Source organism: Aspergillus fijiensis (assembly GCF_003184825.1).
Source record: "Aspergillus fijiensis CBS 313.89 unplaced genomic scaffold BO72scaffold_16, whole genome shotgun sequence".
NCBI classification, from domain to species: domain Eukaryota; kingdom Fungi; phylum Ascomycota; class Eurotiomycetes; order Eurotiales; family Aspergillaceae; genus Aspergillus; species Aspergillus fijiensis.
Window position 1 is genome coordinate 366,282 of NW_024468992.1, and position 16,274 is coordinate 382,555.

The 16,274-nt window shown below is 53.0% G+C and overlaps 6 protein-coding genes across 6 annotated transcripts; 3 read left to right on the forward strand and 3 right to left on the reverse strand.

The window, feature by feature from the left end:
- Window positions 1-104: 104 nt before the first annotated feature.
- BO72DRAFT_358579 (putative oxidative stress response protein Oxr1) lies at window positions 105-1,352 on the reverse strand (the record flags this gene model as incomplete). Its single annotated transcript, XM_040940737.1, has 2 exons — window positions 105-249; window positions 337-1,352. Coding segments are annotated over 2 exons (1,161 nt in total), but the record flags the coding sequence as incomplete, so codon positions are not given.
- Window positions 1,353-1,776: 424 nt separating this feature from the next.
- BO72DRAFT_401527 (uncharacterized protein) lies at window positions 1,777-3,384 on the forward strand. Its single transcript, XM_040942184.1, has 2 exons — window positions 1,777-2,211; window positions 2,272-3,384. The coding sequence occupies exons 1-2, from the start codon at window positions 1,985-1,987 to the stop codon at window positions 3,359-3,361; spliced, it is 1,317 nt and encodes a 438-aa protein (XP_040802704.1). The 5' UTR covers window positions 1,777-1,984; the 3' UTR covers window positions 3,362-3,384.
- Window positions 3,385-3,548: 164 nt separating this feature from the next.
- On the reverse strand, window positions 3,549-6,725 carry BO72DRAFT_467568 (subtilisin-like protein; the record flags this gene model as incomplete). Its single annotated transcript, XM_040946842.1, has 5 exons — window positions 3,549-3,827; window positions 3,931-4,488; window positions 5,000-5,174; window positions 5,236-5,513; window positions 5,592-6,725. 5 exons carry the CDS (start codon window positions 6,723-6,725, stop codon window positions 3,549-3,551), a joined length of 2,424 nt encoding a protein of 807 aa, XP_040802705.1.
- Window positions 6,726-7,527: 802 nt separating this feature from the next.
- BO72DRAFT_68222 (Zn(II)2Cys6 transcription factor) lies at window positions 7,528-9,162 on the reverse strand. Its single transcript, XM_040950613.1, has 2 exons — window positions 7,670-9,162; window positions 7,528-7,596 (listed from the first exon to the last, which is right to left on the reverse strand). The coding sequence occupies exon 1, from the start codon at window positions 9,061-9,063 to the stop codon at window positions 7,780-7,782; it is 1,284 nt and encodes a 427-aa protein (XP_040802706.1). The 5' UTR covers window positions 9,064-9,162; the 3' UTR covers window positions 7,528-7,596; window positions 7,670-7,779.
- A 251-nt stretch (window positions 9,163-9,413) lies between these two features.
- BO72DRAFT_467570 (NAD(P)-binding protein) lies at window positions 9,414-10,510 on the forward strand (the record flags this gene model as incomplete). The annotated part of the gene is made up of 4 exons (XM_040946843.1): window positions 9,414-9,518; window positions 9,578-9,798; window positions 9,858-10,204; window positions 10,257-10,510. 4 exons carry the CDS (start codon window positions 9,414-9,416, stop codon window positions 10,508-10,510), a joined length of 927 nt encoding a protein of 308 aa, XP_040802707.1.
- A 2,308-nt stretch (window positions 10,511-12,818) lies between these two features.
- On the forward strand, window positions 12,819-16,068 carry BO72DRAFT_495015 (uncharacterized protein; the record flags this gene model as incomplete). The annotated part of the gene is made up of 5 exons (XM_040948515.1): window positions 12,819-13,436; window positions 13,497-14,177; window positions 14,237-14,923; window positions 14,973-15,422; window positions 15,481-16,068. The coding sequence occupies 5 exons, from the start codon at window positions 12,819-12,821 to the stop codon at window positions 16,066-16,068; spliced, it is 3,024 nt and encodes a 1,007-aa protein (XP_040802708.1).
- Between the last annotated feature and the right edge of the window lie 206 nt (window positions 16,069-16,274).

Genomic DNA, 16,274 nt, shown 5'->3' on the forward strand with positions numbered 1-16,274 from the left:
CCCTTTGTTATAATCCAGCAGCGATCAATCTACAAATGACCGAGTGGAGACACACACATATACCTGATTACCCAAAACCGGGGGCCTCATTTGCGCGCCCGACCCTAAGAACCGACATACCAAACCTCTACCCCGAGGATATCGAACTTGACGCCTTCATCCGAGAGCGGTTCATTGCCAAAAGTCTGGGACGCGGCACTGACGCCTTTCTCCAAGCTCGAGTCCACCCAGAGCCCGTAATGCCCATCCCTAGACCACCAGTTTGTTAGCACGTCCAATCCAACCATTCGCAACTTGATAAAGACAGGGAGGGGAAAGAGGAGACATAAAACTCACCCCCCACCAAGACTCAAAAACCCCGTCTCACAGAACATCATATAATCATTGACGCCGCTGTAGGGGAACGCCTTGAAGCGGATCTGCTCCGGCGTCGCCGTCCCACTACTATGCCCAGTGTTCTGGGAGGTACTACCCGTCCCAGGAACCGACAAGTTTCCGCTGGTACGAGGCAAGGGACTCCGGCTCCGCAGGGTGGTCGACCGCCCGGCGTGCGTGGTGTCCGCGCTGGGCGGTAACGGGAGCCCGGCGCGTTCGAGCACGGCCAATGCGGCGTCTTCTTCTTGGTGGTTGATCGTGGACATCGACTGTAGGAGTTGGGCGGTCGAGGGCGGCTGTAGCACCGAGGCGCGCCAGAGGAAACATTCGCCCGTGCCGAAGTAATGCGAGTCCGGGTGCGGGGGGTCGGTCATGTAGGCGCCGAAGACGGCGCCAGTGCTGCTGCTGCTGCTGCCGTTATTGTTGTTTGAGGTGGTGGTGGTTGAGGAGGAGGTGGTGGAGGGGGAGGGAGAGGCATCGCGGATTATCAGGACGTAGCCCGCCCGCGGGCTGCGCTGGGAGATGGCGCGGCAGTTCTCGTACAGGGTCGACAGCGAGGCGCCGTCGCGTTCCAGGCTGTAGGCTAGGCGCCAGGTGTCGCACAGTTGGAGGCGGGCGGGCACGAGCAGCCGGATCTCTTCGGCCAGCGAGCGCGTGAGCAGGTAGTCTTCTTGGTTGTTGTCGGGGTGGTGGCTGGAGGGGTCGGTTAGGGTTAGAGGGGTCAGTGGCGGGGGTTGGAAGGGGGAGGCGGTTCGGACGGGCGTGAAGAGCGTGTTGGTTGTGGATGATCTGTCGGTGGGCGTGGTGTTGGAGTGCCAGGGGCGGCGCATCGTGCTGCTGTCCTTGTTGCTGTTGTTGTTGTTGTTGTTGTTGCTGTTTTGGGTGGATTGAGGGTCGGTGAAGCGGCGGTACAGGCCTGAGACGACGTGGGTGACCGGGTAGGAGAAGTAGGAGGCTGCTGATTGATGGAGGGAGGAGGATTGCTGCTGCTGCTGGTGGTTGTTGTGGTGCTGGTGTTGCTGGGTTGAAGTTTGTTGTTGTGATTGTTCTTGGGACTGGTCGAGAGGTCGGGGGGAGGAGGAAGTACTCGAGGACAGCGAGTATGACGACATGCGGGCGGAGATGTTCAGGACTTCTTGCAATTGAAGTGGTGGAATTGAACGAGTGTCATAGATCGATTTGGTAAGAGTCAGATACTGACAATGACTATGGAGGGGAGGAGGGGAGAGAAAGAGGAAAACGAAGCAAGTGGAGAGGAGAAGAGGAGAGAGAGGGTGGATGATGATGAGGTGTGAACAAGATAAGGAGTTTAATCAATCAATCGATCAGTCAGTCAGTCAATCAGCCCACACCAATTTAGTTCACAGAATCTCGTGTATGCTTCTAGATCAGACCTTTAGACTCCATTCCACCATTATTCTATACTTCTTTAGCCAATCCTATGCAACCAATCATTCTATACAGCTACTCTATTCTTTACCATTTGCCATGTTCCACTTGCTGCTTGTTACACACTAATTGATTGTCTCCGTATCTTTTTGTAACTGCAAAATATCTTCAATTGCAACCTCCCCCACTCATCCATTGAGCGCTACCCCAACACTGCAACATGACAGACTCTCCGCCTCCTCCCTTGCAGCAACCTGCCTCCAACACTACTGTCTTTCTCGATCAACCTCCCAGCTGCCTGCAATTCTGCCCCGCAATCCCCGACTGCTGCATCATCGGCACCTACTTGCTGTCCGAACAGAAAGACGAAGCAAATGACTCCGACATCAAACAGACCAAGACTGGCTCTCTGCAGCTCTGGCGCATAAACCCATCCACCAACGAGCTGTAAGCTTCTCTATATCCTGCCATTATCACCCTAAGAACGAGGCAACTAACCCCAACCAGCACTTTGCTCTCCAAACTTCCTCTTCCCTACGCAGTCTTCGACCTCCACTTCCACCCACGCGATCCCTCCCTCCTCTCCATCGCAACAAGCGCAGGCTCTGTCGCCTTCTTCCGCCTCACGCCTGGCCAAAATGCTGATCAACCACCCACCCTAACCCATCTGCTCACACATTCCGTCCACGAAGACCTCTCCATCCCCGCCCTCTTCCTCGCCTGGACGCCCTCGACCTGGCCATCTCCCACCCCCAGCACCAATACTGAAACCACCCCCCTCGACGCCTTCGCCGTCACCTTCTCCGACAGCCTTACCACCATCTTCCAATATACCCCCGGCCCGACCCCGGACTCACCACCCCAGATCGCGGAACTCGATTCCTTCCCAGCCTCGCAGGCCATCGAAGTCTGGTTCGCCGCGCTCGCGACCTTTCCCGACCAGCAGCAGCAACAAATCCCCTACATCTTCACCGGAAACGACTTCGGCGCCCTCCACACCCGCCGCTACGACACCAACCCCACAACCACATCAGAAACGGACGACAGTCAGCCCCAAGCCCTCGCCGCGCTGCTCGACCACAACGACCGCGCCCGCCACCACACCGCGGGCGTCACCTCCATCCTCCCCTTGCCCATTCCACTCCGAGACGACAGCCCCATCATTCTCACGGGGAGCTACGACGAGTCCCTGCGAGTGTACCACGCCACTCGACGCGGGGAGGTTCTTGCGGAGATAGGGCTGGGCGGGGGCGTGTGGCGGCTGCAGCTTCTGTCGTCGTCGTCGTCTACGTCACAGTCTGTGGATGGAGACGAGGTAGACGAGGGATGGACCGGGCTGGTGTTGGCGAGCTGTATGCACGGCGGGACGCGGGTGGTGCGGGTGCGGTGCCCCTCCGCGGAGTTCGGGTGGGAGTTGGAGATTCTGGCAGAGTTCACGGAGCATGAGAGTATGAACTATGCGTCTGATGTGTGGAAGCCGGCGGGCGGGTATGAGCTACCTGTGCGCAGCAGCGATACGCCGGAAACGCAGGAGATCCTCTGTTTGTCGAGTAGCTTCTATGATCGGCGGGTCTGTTTGTGGCGGGTTCGGGTGTAGATAGATGTAAATAGATAAATCATAATATAGTGAATGCTTAGGTGTATACTGCAAGAGATACTCATCTACCCTCCGCAGGAGAGAGGGAAGAAAAATGGCATAGTAATCCTCATTAAAATGATGCAGCCGTCCCCCCCGGAATCTTTGTCTAAGTTACACCACCTCACTCCACAGGAGAAAACGGCCCTTAAACAATCGTCTCCAACTCGCGCGCATACCCGATCGCATTCTCAATGATCGTCCCACTCGCGACCAGGATATCCTTCTCCGAGCGGGCGGCCGCCTCGGGCTCGACGGGGAAATAGATGCGGCCGTCGCGCAGCACCCACCCCCGCTGCTGGGCGAACTCGATCACCGCGCCTTCCGAGTCCATGAAGAGCAGGTTCTTGGCGTTGGAGATCGGCAACGACGGGTACGCCTTCTCGGAGCAATCGGCGATTTCGCTGCGGATCGTACCCACGAGGACCTATATACCTCACACGAATCACGTTAGCAAGCGCACGCACACTGCACCAATCTCAACCTCCCCTAAAGAAAGAATGCCGGCCAAAAAAAGGGAGGAGACATACACTCGAAAACAACCCGAAATCCTCGCCGGGCACCCGCTCGGAATTCGTCTCCCGCCACACCTTATCGTAGCTCCCTTCCATGAGATTCCGCTCCAGCTCCACGGGGTACTTGATGAAGGGGTCATCCTCGACGCTCCGGCCCTGCAGGCTGGCCTCCTCGACCAAGCCCTCCAGCACCGTGTGGAAGCTCGTGCTGTCGCCCATGCTCAGCAGGAGCAGCAGGTACAGGCCTGTGATCTTGCTGCGTTGGCTGTTGCTGCTGCTGCTGCTGTTGCTTTCCCGGGAATCGCGCTCCAGATCGTAGAACGGCTGCAGTTGTTGGTAGTAGCGCGTGAAGCCGGGGGCATCGGTCTGGCGGATCGCGGCGAGGGCGCCGAGCTCGAGGATCTCGCGCGCCAGCGGGAGCAGCTCCCGCGGTGTGGTCGGGGTGGGGATCAGGGCGTTCTGTTGGAGGAGCGTGCGCTTCGCTTGTGTGAGGATGCTGCTGGCTTTTTCGAGGTTGTGCGCGCTCAGGCTGCTGTGGAGCTGGGTGATGAGGGTGCGGAGGTCGGTGGCCATCTTTGGGGTTTGGGGTTTTGGGCCGGTTCGTTGGGGGGTTGAAGGGGGGGGGGGAGAGGGTTAGGGATGCGGGATGGGGTGCTGGACGTGAGGGTTAGATGGTCGGTGTTTGAGCTGTGGAGGGTGATGATGAGGACTGGTAAATTGAGAGGTTAGGATTGAGGTGTTATACGTAGGACGAGGGTTGGGCTGATGGACGTTGACGTTGATGCTTGGAACTGCCGGGAAGAGCTGTCCCCGGGCGGTGAGATACGGGTCACGTGTAGTTGGTGCTTAGAGCATCTTACCCGATTGGGAAATATCTAGTGGACCTGGCAGGGCAGGTAGACAGCCCTCTCCTGGTTACTATAATACAACGGTAAGAGGGATTTTGTTAGACATTGAAGAGATTAATAATTGACTAAAGTGGCTAAGCTTCCAATGCAAGCTCCAACAGAGTCTCATAGTATGGTGTGCCCAGCCCCGTCACCGGGTCCCAGCCTGGAGTCGCATTCCATCCGGCATACGGTACTTGCGCTCCGGTGGGTTCGTCACATCCAACCGATCCTCCATCGACAATATCCGTGAATCCTCTCTGTTTGAGCGAGTATAGCCATGGGTTCAGGAAGCCCAGTGTGGACTTGCCCTGCTCCAGACGCGCTGCATTCAGTCGAGAGATTATGGCGGCAAAGACAGGCGCCGCAGCACTACAGTTCCAGTCAATCCCGAGTTCGTGACTGCTAGTGACTAAGGAAAGGAAGATCTCACCTAGTGCCCCCAGTCTTCATCCACTCACCATGATCCCGAAGCACAAAGTTATTGGCCTGGGTGGAGACATCAGGGATGCCGCGTCCCTGTGGATTGTAAAGTCCTTCATACAGGTTCCCTAGGCTGTGCAAATAGCCCGTGACATCCGCATCCTGATAGGAAGGTCGAGCGAAGATATCCGAGAAGCCGCCTCCGGAGAAGGATATGGCAGACTCGGGGTTCGTCCCTTCCGTACCGCCCACCGAAGTGACAAACGGACACGACGCCGGAAAGACGGGCTGGAACCGAGTCCGCCGTGTACCATCATGGGTCATACATGCATCGCCGGGCCCCCAGTCACCACTGCTGAAGATGACAGATACTCCTCTGGCCCCCAGCTGCGCGAAGAGGTTGCAGACAGCTTCTGCATATGCTGCGGGTACAAACGGCTCTTCTTCCCCATAGGAGGTGCTAAGAACCGCAGGGAGATCTTTATCTGGTAGGTCAAGCAGGTAGTGCAGTTGCTCGAGATAGGGCTCATTTGTTGAGTCAGCTATGGTCAGCATCCCGGACTCTTGCACCATCGGCCCACGCCCGGCAGTAGTATAGTACACAGCAGACGCGTGGTAGGACAGCGATAGAGCGTATTGGATGTCAAGGGCCGCCTCACTGGACGGACTGAGCGAGTACTGGAGATTACGCCCACCATTGATGGAGACCACGGAGAAATTGGCATCGGCTTGATTTGGGGCATATTCTGCAAGGAATTGCTCCAGATCGTCATACCGTGCATATTCCTCCAAGAAGCCGGAGACACCCAGCCGATTGCGTGGGTCGGGTGTTATCTCGGTATCATTGATCCCGTAGAGCTGGCGCAGACAAGCAGGAGTAACTGTCCTCGAGCAATTGCCAGCGAGGTCTTCTGCAGTGAGCGCAACAGGCACAAAGGTTTCGGGACTGTCAAGAGCTTGAGGAGATCCGAACCGTGTTGTAGGCTGGATGAGCTGAACAAACGGACGGATATTCTCTGGGACAGAGTATGCAAGCGTCCGAACCGTTGTCGTTTGTGTCCTTGGGTGGTAGAAGTGGCTGAATTGAGTCTTCATCATCGACTCGGCCTGTGATAATGGGATAGTGAACGCAAGCCAGTCGCCCCGATCTTCGATTGACTCGGCCGGCACATGTTCCCATTCTAGCCATGCACGGACTTTGGCAGCAACCTCGTCGGAAGGGCGCATAGACGCCCGAAGCTCCTCTCTGGTCAGATGGCGGCCATAGTCAGGATGGCCAGGAGTCGACCGGGCTATCACTTGCTCTTCGAACTGAGAGACATTGGACCTGCGCATCGCCAACCAGAATCTCGTTGGCGTAGATGTAGTAGGACCAGACTGTCGCATCCACCCATCCGGAATACCTTGCAGCTGGTCTACTACGAGGTACCTGTCTGCAGGAATAGGGAGTGTAGCGGTCCCACAGACCAGCACAGGCAAAACACCCAAGATAATCGGCATAAAACGCGGCCACATGCTTGCGATCTAGCATAGAAAACGCACGACACAATCGAAGGACTGCACCCACGTGGCTCATTCAAACCCCGGACTACACATGGCTTTTGTGTCATCGAGTGAATGACCGATATCTTCTGTCCTTCCGTATTTTTCACGTGACGATGACAACTAAGCTTCCTTCTGCATGGCGTCCGACGAGAGCTATTCCCTGTCAATCGCGGAATAAGCTCAAGCCTCAACCAGAGTCTGGGCCGGTCATTCCTTCAGCATGGTCAAGTGTGTAGAGTCTCTGATTGGTACCACCAAGAGTTTAGTCCGTGAAACTTTCGACAATAGACACGTTGTCGGTCCGCTAGCCAATCCATTGTTTGGCCCGACATGAGTCCGAATGTGTCCTCGGCAAAAGTTGTTCGATTTCTTGGGTCGCTGCGGTCATTGTGTCTCTGGCTGTGATGGTGACCTCTGGGATTGGGCTTCCAGGCTGATGATGAAGTTTCTGGAAACTGTAGTAGGAGGTAGAGACGGATCAAACAGGAGCGTGAGGCCAATCGCTGCGCGTTGGCCGTCTATTGAACAACGGCTGGGGAAGCTTGAGGCTTTATTGAGGACCAGATGGGGCAAACCCATTGAGACCCGCTCCAAGCGATCCGCTAGTCCTGCTCGGTACCCTGTTGTTGCCTTAGGCTACAAAATTAGACGTTGGCTGAGGTTGGCCTGAGGTTGCTGTAGAGTTAAAATCTACAAGGATCTTTGTCCCAACCCCGGTGGTACTGTATCAAAATCCTGACCAGACATGTGAAGCTTTTTGATTCCAGGGAAGCTGAGTCACTTGGATCACGGTCACATTGGAGTAATGAGCTGTGGGCTTTGTGTTCTATCAAAATAACCGATCTTCAGTACAAGGAAGCCATTGTATTTGTATTCAAGCATTTATTGAGGACACTCACTCATTGGTTTGCCAAGCACACCAGTCCCAGCGACTTGCTGCACTGGTGTGAGCGCTGCACTGGTGTGAGCATCCCCTTCATGGTGATCCTCTGAGATTCTCTCAATAAGTTCAAGTGAAAAGCGTAACCGAAACTCTGTCACGGCTTGGTTCGCAAAGGTAGAGTATGCTTTGTACTCGAAGATCGGCACTGCAGCTCAACACGTGTCGGAGAGCCAGAAACTCTTGATAGGCGCGGTCAGTGATCCACCAGACGTCTGCTTGGCAGAGAAGCTCTAACCACAACATTAGGAGCAGCAGCGCCCGTTCATCTCGCTCAAGCAGAAGATTCCGGTATGCTGCAGATATCTTAGGCCCGAATGACAGCAATGAGTTAGTGCCGTGGGCATTTGATTCATTTTGCTGCAGCATGGGAGCGATGACGCTCAAGGGCATATAATACGGGTTGTTGTCCGGAAGGCTACTGGTAGTGACATCACATAGATCTTCCAGCGCACATCGCAGAGTCTGAGACAAAGGCAGATCCTGCCGAGTAGCGGGCGGGGCTTCCAACGCAAGCCGCTTCTGTCTTTCATTTTTCAAACGCCAGAAGCCTTGCTGCGGGTTCTGTTGCATCATTCTTGCTAAGTAGCCTAGTCCACATTGTACGGACAGCCAGCTGAGGTTGTTGACCCTAGCCGCTGCAGTGGGCTGAAATACCCAAGATCTGGATGGCGATCTCTCATGCGAAGCAAAGGAGATCATGTTTAGGAGAAGCGCGGTGGCATAGACAGCGTCTAGCTTACTTGACGCTGTCGGATGCTGCGCGAGCTCTTCCCTAAGCAAGCGTGTTGCTGTCTGTGTATGAAGCCAGCACGCCTTCTGGTACTCGGTGCTTGCAGGCTGCAGATGCTGCAGATGTCGAGCCGAAAGTGCTAGGAGAGCACTATGAAGCATTGGGATGGATGCGCAGTTGGGCAGCAGAAACTGATTGAATATCTCCCTTCCAACTTCAGACGTCAATGTTGCATCAAGGCAGCCGTCAATATGCCGTAGAAGATATATCGATCTGGGTGTTGGCGATATTCCACCAGGAAGCCAGGGTCCGTTGGGATTCAAGCAGTTGTTGAAATGACTATGATTGCCTGTCACATAGCCTGGCCAGACAGGCTCGTGATCTTCCAAGCTAGCCTGACTGTAGGCAGCACGAGGGTCACCATATACGCACAGCGTCCGGCGCTGGCAGCATCTGCGGCAGCTGGGGCGAATCTCATCGCATTTGACTCTACTGCTCTTGCACGCTTGGCAGCCTCCACGGGACTTGGTATGAGACTTTCGAGACAAGCCTTGCTGTTGGGACTGTCTCTTGGGTGCGGAACTGATCCGAAATTTTCTCAGCCCGGGCGTGATATCCATTGGGCTTTTGAAGGTGGTCTAAGCGAGAACTGATCCGAAATTTTCTCAGCCCGGGCGTGATATCCATTGGGCTTTTGAAGGTGGTCTAAGCGAGAACTGCAGACATTGAAATGCGTACGTATTTGATGGTCGTACTCAGTACCCCGTTGTCACTCGGTAAGTTAGCCTGGGTCTCGGCGCTGCAACAGGCGCTTCGAACCTAATCCCAAAAAGGCAATTTTCGTATCGCAGAGTAGAGCAGCCATGACATGAGAACTATGCAGACCAAGTCTTCGCTATAAGTTTGAGCTCTTATCCCTCGCAGATATTTGTCTTTCACGAGAGCTTTACTGAGCATATTGGATGATAAAATGCTTCGTGTTGCTATCGCTGGAGGCCATGGTGGTGTTGGTCGCACAATTGTGGAGGTGTTGAATGATTCTTCTGAGCACGAGGCTCTTATCCTATCCCGCAAGGTTGTAATCATTACATGTCTGGTTTTTCTAGGTGCATCGTTACTGACAAGGCTGAGTAGTCTGATGGCGAGGGTGGCAAGACCATTCAAGTCGATTATGGAAGCGTTGACGGTTTGGTTGCTGTGCTAGACACACATCAAATCGACACAGTGATCTGTTGTTTCGCCGTGGAGGGAGATTCTCTGGCGATATCGCAACTAAACCTCATCCAAGCTGCCATCAATTCCAAAGTCACTCGGCGATTTGTGCCCAGTGGCTTCGCCATTCCATATCCTCAGGAGTATGTTCCGCTAGGGTGGATGTATACTTTTTCATGCCACATAAGCTGATGAATCTTAGTGCCGTGAAGCTTTTGCCGCAACTTGCGGACTATTTCAAAGCGATTGAAATTCTCCGACAGTCTGATCTTCAGTGGACCGTCTTCCACAATGGTATCTTTCTTGACTACTTCGGTCCATCGACGCTCAAATCATACCTGAAACCGAATATCTTCGTTGTAGATTTGAGAAACAAGACAGCAGGAATCCCCGGAGATGGTGAAGTTCCAATCACATTCACCTACACCTTTGACCTGGCCCGGTATGTTGTCGCCATGCTCGACATGGAAGACTGGCCCGAAGAAAGCCGTGTGATCGGCGATACTGTCACCTGGCATGAATTCGTCAGGCTGGCGGAGGAGATCTGTGGTGAGTCTGGTTTTCGCTTTCTCCGAGAGACTTTTCTAATTCGAACCGCCAGGCTGTCGATTCGAAATTCATTATGACAGCATAGAAAAACTCCGGGGGTTCGAGATAACCGAGTTGCCTGGACATCAAGCCCTGTATCAGCATTTCCCGAAGAAAGCCTTTCAGTGGTTCATGTCAATCTTCGAACTGTATACCGCAGATGGCACATCATGCATTACGACCCAGGACTCATTGAATAAGATCTTCCCCGACATCAAGCCGCTTACTGTGCGAGACATGCTGATCAAATATTGGAGTGATGAATGAAGAAATCAATAGGTCCATGTAGGTAAGCCACCCCGATGGTCGGGTGCAAGCAAACGTGGCTCTTTGACATGATTAGAAGCCGGATTTGTGTCGAAAATGAATTTGATGATACCGGAGGATTTCAGGTTGTTCATCTTTCGAGGAACAATGTTGCGCATCATTTGAACATTTTGTGTCTCTAGATTTAAATATCGAGAGTTTAACTGCCGATTTGGTAGGCTGACATGCCTGGATCGTGCCATGAGAAATGGATAGCTGCTTAAGCTCTTCTGCCCAAGGTTTTATGCTGTGCGTCTGCCAATTAGCACGCTGAATGATTAGGTGGCTGCCAGGTGGTGTTTGCACGGAGGCCACCGGGAAATGGGCCTCTCCAGTGGGTCTTGCGAGCGGAAAGTGATCCGTCCGCCGCAGTGCTGGGGTCTAGAACGGGGCCGTCAACCCTATTATTCCGTTCCAGTTCCTTATCGTTCAGTAGAGCCGTGATTCGTAGCTCTATCTTCTTCCTACTTTATACTCCATAGTGTGTGGAACAACGTGTTGGATGCGCATCGGACCGTCTAGCTGCATGTTGCATTCCATACCCTGTCATCTATCACCGGATAACCAGACCCCAAGGACAAGGACTTCTGGCGATTCCAGAGCGGGTCGGTAAGCAGGATGACATTGGATAGTGCAGGGGCCACTAATTGTAGACCGGCCGAACGGACCGTGGGGTCCAAAAAAGAAATCCACGGCGTGATGTGCCTGAATGAGGACGGATGGCCGAGGATAGACATGTCAGACAGTCAGAAACAACAGTGAAATGGCGGGGTAGACCGATGTTCTTCTTTCCTAGGCGAGTCAGCATGTTTCTTCGTTGAAGCACGGCGGCATTACTCCGTACTGTACCTAGCAGGCATGTCTTTAGACCCCAAAGTCTACTTCCTTAACCGAGAACAGACCCCTGAAAATCCGATATTGCGAGGAATCCTGGTGGTTGGGTCAGCAAGTAGGAAAAAAAATAAATGGAAAAGTAAAAGAAGAGTGCGTGATTCACTTCAAGTCTTCTGAGGGTGTACTCCGTAGATGGTGGGTTGGCAAACTTGGCACGGAATGGGGAACAAACCAGTCAGGCACGGACTCCCTTGTCGAGTCCTTATCTGCTCGGCCTGACAGGGACGAGCCCCTCTTGACACCCACACATCCACAAACCACGGAGTACTAACTCAGGTATCGTTGATTGCTCTTCTCCCACTTATGCGGGTATCTTCTTCCAATCGTAATTGTCGGATCCACGAATCTTACTGCTGGCTTCATCATTATTCATCTTCCATTACTTACTTAGCCACACCCCCAATATCAATTTGAGAAACCAATCTGCCAAACACCTACTCCGTATTCCGTAGTTATGGTATTGGAGATTGGTAAGTGTCCAGGGTTTTCTTGAATCTAATAAACTGATTTATCATCCTTAGCTCATCGAATTAAGAACCAGTACCACTCGAGCATCGCATCAATCTTTTCACCAAGTCTCCCTGCAGAATGATTGAGAATTGGTTTTCCCACTAGTCCTCGTCTGCATGCATTCACCCACTCATCACCTCCACGAGGATCCGGAGAGTAATGATCGTCTCCGTCCTCGAAATGGTACTCCGTACCAGCCCATCTGATCCATGATCCTCTCTTTTAGCTTCATGCTGAGTTCGTTACAATGATTACAATGATTACAATGATTACGATCTCCTGTCGGAAAGGACTACTGCCACTTCTGTATTAGTTCGACCGACCGTCTAACGTCTAACGACAACACCAGCCTGTGAGGCTGGGGCGCTTGCAGCCCGTGCCATTAGCGGGCCTGAAGGCAACGGACAAACCACATGTAAGACAGACACGCAGCCTCGCATATCCCTAAGCTGGAACCCCCGACTAGACCATCTTTCAACTTGACTACCGCGAATTGGAGCTGCACCACCTACATAAGGCACTTTTTGGCTCTAGCACTGCTTGCGATTCGTCCTAATCGGTCCCGGTCACCTGGCAGAGAGCGGGCAACGGCTGCTGCACTCTGTCGCTCAGTCTGTCGGTTTCTTGTGCTTCTTACTTTCCATTTTCACTCACACTCCTCGGCTTCTCTGCTATTTTTTTCTGCCCTCGAGGGCGCACCCCCGACTAGCTTGCCCCTCGATGCTTTGATCTCCGTCTCTGGACCTCATTCCCATTTTCTGCTTCGTCTCCGTCTTCTACCCTAGCCGTCTGCGAACCCGTTTCCCTCGAATCCAACTTGACTTGCTCGCTCTTATGTCCGAGGCCTGTCACCCCTGTTTCCTCCATGTCACATCCACTGGTGGCAGCCGTGTGGGAACAGCTAGGGCGCCGTGATCTAGCAAATATCCTTCGCGAGATTATTGGCGAGCATGTGCTAGACATCGCGGTATCTCAGCCGGACGGCCAATCCGCCTCCATAGAACCACTAACCCGAACTGTTTTCTGGATTAAGACCATCTTCGATGCGCAACGAACCTACCTTCAGGGCCTGGCGAGTGTCCACGAATGCCACCCGTACTTCCTTCCTTACCTTCTGCCTTCAGAGACCGTCTTCTCGACATTGATGTACCTGCTGAAGGTGAAGCTCGAGCTTTTCCCTTGCAACCGATCTACCGATCCAGAACTCGTCGGTTACCGACATCTCATCGCACATACTCTACTCGCCGGTACTCGAGTCCTGCTGCTGCGCGGAGAACCCATTCACACGGATAAGAAGTTTCGATTCGAAAAAGCGATGCGAGCTGCTTGGCGGAACTCGGACCTTTCAAATGTTGAGCGGTTTCTTATTAGTGATCTTCTCCCCAAAGCAATTGACTCTATCGGCTCGACTGAGCTGTCAGCGACTCAAACTCTTACAATCGATCGTGGAAAACCCTACTTGCCGTCGTTCGCCGCAGGACTGGTAAGTGCGCCTATTCGGCTGCTATCCCGATTCCAAAATAAAGGCTCACGGCGTCTACAGTATCCAATTTCGGGAGCGCCGGAGACCCTCATTACAGACCTCCTGACAGGATTAATGAAAAACAATGCCGATCAACTGGTTTCATTCAATTTACTCCTCGACGTCCTCTGGGCAGTAGATTCTGCCCTTGTTCAGTGTCACATAGATCGCCGTCGAATTTCCCAAGAGCAAGGATATACGAGTTCCGCAGCGCTGAAAGTAGACGAGGCCTTCAAGCAAGCACAAGAAGTTAAGAAGAAGTTGACTCGAACGGTACTGGCGGCCTACGATGATGAATTCAATACGGCGCCACTTCAGATTTTCGCCACCATTATTCTAACACAGACAGCCGATGATACTCCTCCGCTACAGACACGAAGGATTCGAGATACTTGGTCGCAGCTCGCCGGTATTCGGGAATCATGGGAGCGGGCCCTGGGCCAGTTTGTTCGTTGGCTCATCAACCGGCGGGTGCAGATGTGGGATTGCAATGGTGAACTCGAAGCATTTTCGCATGATTATCAACAGCATTTGACTCAATGGTTGCAAAATTCATCGCCTGCCGACTTTGACCCCACTGCACCGATCAGAAAAGGCCGTCCTAGCACGGCGGTCTACGTCGTCAACTGTCCTGCGGTGCATCCTGTGCCGGGAGCCATGTTGGAAGAACAATTGAGAAGCCATGATCGGAAGGCTTATGAGGTATGCTATGCTCGCAACAATTGAGGTAGGGTTAGACATAAAAGCTGATTCTTTGTTAGCAATTCCAAGGAAGCCCCGACTTTCTAACCATGGATGTCACATGCCCTCTATGTCCTGGCAAAGCACGCATCCAACATGCTCGTATGATAGAGCCTCTCGAACAGGTTTCTGACGCCCTACACCTCTTCTCGGACTCGGATGGCGAGGGGCAGCCGTCCCTTCCCGACTCTGCTTCTCGAGCGACCACTTCATGTTCGAGCTCGCTCAGCCATTCTACAAGCCACTCATCCCGCCTTGACTCGGTGGAGATAGTGAAAAGTCCGACCTCACCAACACCTCCTGTGACAGCCGTTTCGAAAGCAAATGGCAAGGCTCCTAGTGTCACGACTTCAGAAATCTTCAATCCCGTCCTATCGCGCAGTCGGACCGACCAGTCATTCGATAAGCAAGCAATCAAGACTCTTTCCCGTGATCTCAAAAATGTGAAGATACCCTTCTCGAGCGGGACGTCACTTTTCCGGAGGAATTCTTCGAAAGGACAGCAATTACCTCGTCAGCCCCGGTTTTGTTTCTCGGCCACTGGGAGCTGTCTGCTCTTCTGGGGTGCCGGAAGTAACTGGGTCATGCGATTTGAACTAGGCCAGGGCGAGGGCAAGAAGCCAAAGAGTCACAAGTATGACATTCCGGGCGTGCAACAAGCTGCAGCAGGAGATCAACGATGTGCCGTCATCGCTTCAGTAGGACAGGTAAGTAGCTTGCATCGCGAATCTTGGGCTAGTGCTGACAGGAACTCAGCATTACGAGCTCCTTGTATTTGAAAACGACAGTGATATCCCAGAAGCATATTTGACAATTGAGACTGATCACCAATCACTACCAATAGGTTGTATGGTCATGTCTCGTAACGATAGATATGTTGCGTTCACGCTCAAAGACCAAGTTCGCGTTTATGAAATTTGCACCAGGACGATCCAGAGAGTCTCCCTCGGCAGTGGAATGGACCGCGTATCGGACTTGGGCAACCGATCCTTGATGGGCTCGTTCTCTGGTGCTAAAGAGTCTGGCTTCGAGGCCCAGCGACAAGAGGCCGTGATCGAAAGGAAGCTTCAATTCTCTGCCGATGGCAAACACTTTGTGATTGCTACCCATCTGGGTGATCACTACGCTTATGTCGATGTGTGGAATTGCACGTTCCAGCAATGGAATATAGTCCCTGATAGCTCCAAGTCTTTCAAGCTTCCTGCTGTGCGTCTGCCCGTTTAACCCTACATCTGACACTTCATGGCTTACTGATATCCACTAGTGGACGACGAATGATGGGGATCTGACTGGCGTGTACTACGATACCTCTCATCATGCGGTATTATTGACCGCATTCTTCGGCAAGGAATATCCCTTGTCATTTTCCATGACGGACAACAAAATCACCAACGATCCGTTCAGTACACGAATCGTACATGCAGCACAGTCACCATCCGGCTCTCGCTTCATAATCGCGAATGGCATGTGCGATATCTATCTATGCGATGCGAAGGCCTCTGGCGGCCTCAATCGCTCGCGTTTGAAAAAGGCGTCGTACAAGATGAACCCAGCGGTATTTCGGCCCGGACAACTCGCACTGGCGTTTCCTCAGGAGTATGAAATGTTGGCATTCTGGGTGAAGACGGGCAAGTTGATTCTGAGGACCGTGCGAATGCAGGGGGGCATTGAAAGTGTCAGTGATTATGACCTGCGACCCGACTATGATCGGCTGGTAGTCGAAAGACCGCTTGTTGCCGACTTTCAAACACAGCGCAGACGGCATTCATTATTATCCCATGAGCTGGTGGCAGAGATCGATGGCCTACCCTCAATTCCTCGACCAGACCTACCTGAGCTGTCATCAACATAAGAGAAGATTGACAGAGGGTGAGGTCTAAGTCCAGGGAGTCTGTACGTTCTATGATGTCGGCGTTGGGTGTCTGGTCTGTAGCGCTGCAGACAGCGTATGTACTTATGTGTGATGAAAAATAATATACAATAACTAATACACAGCATCCAATTGCCGGCACCTTGCTACTCATAGATGAGTGGTGGTGGCCTGACTTTGCCCCAGGC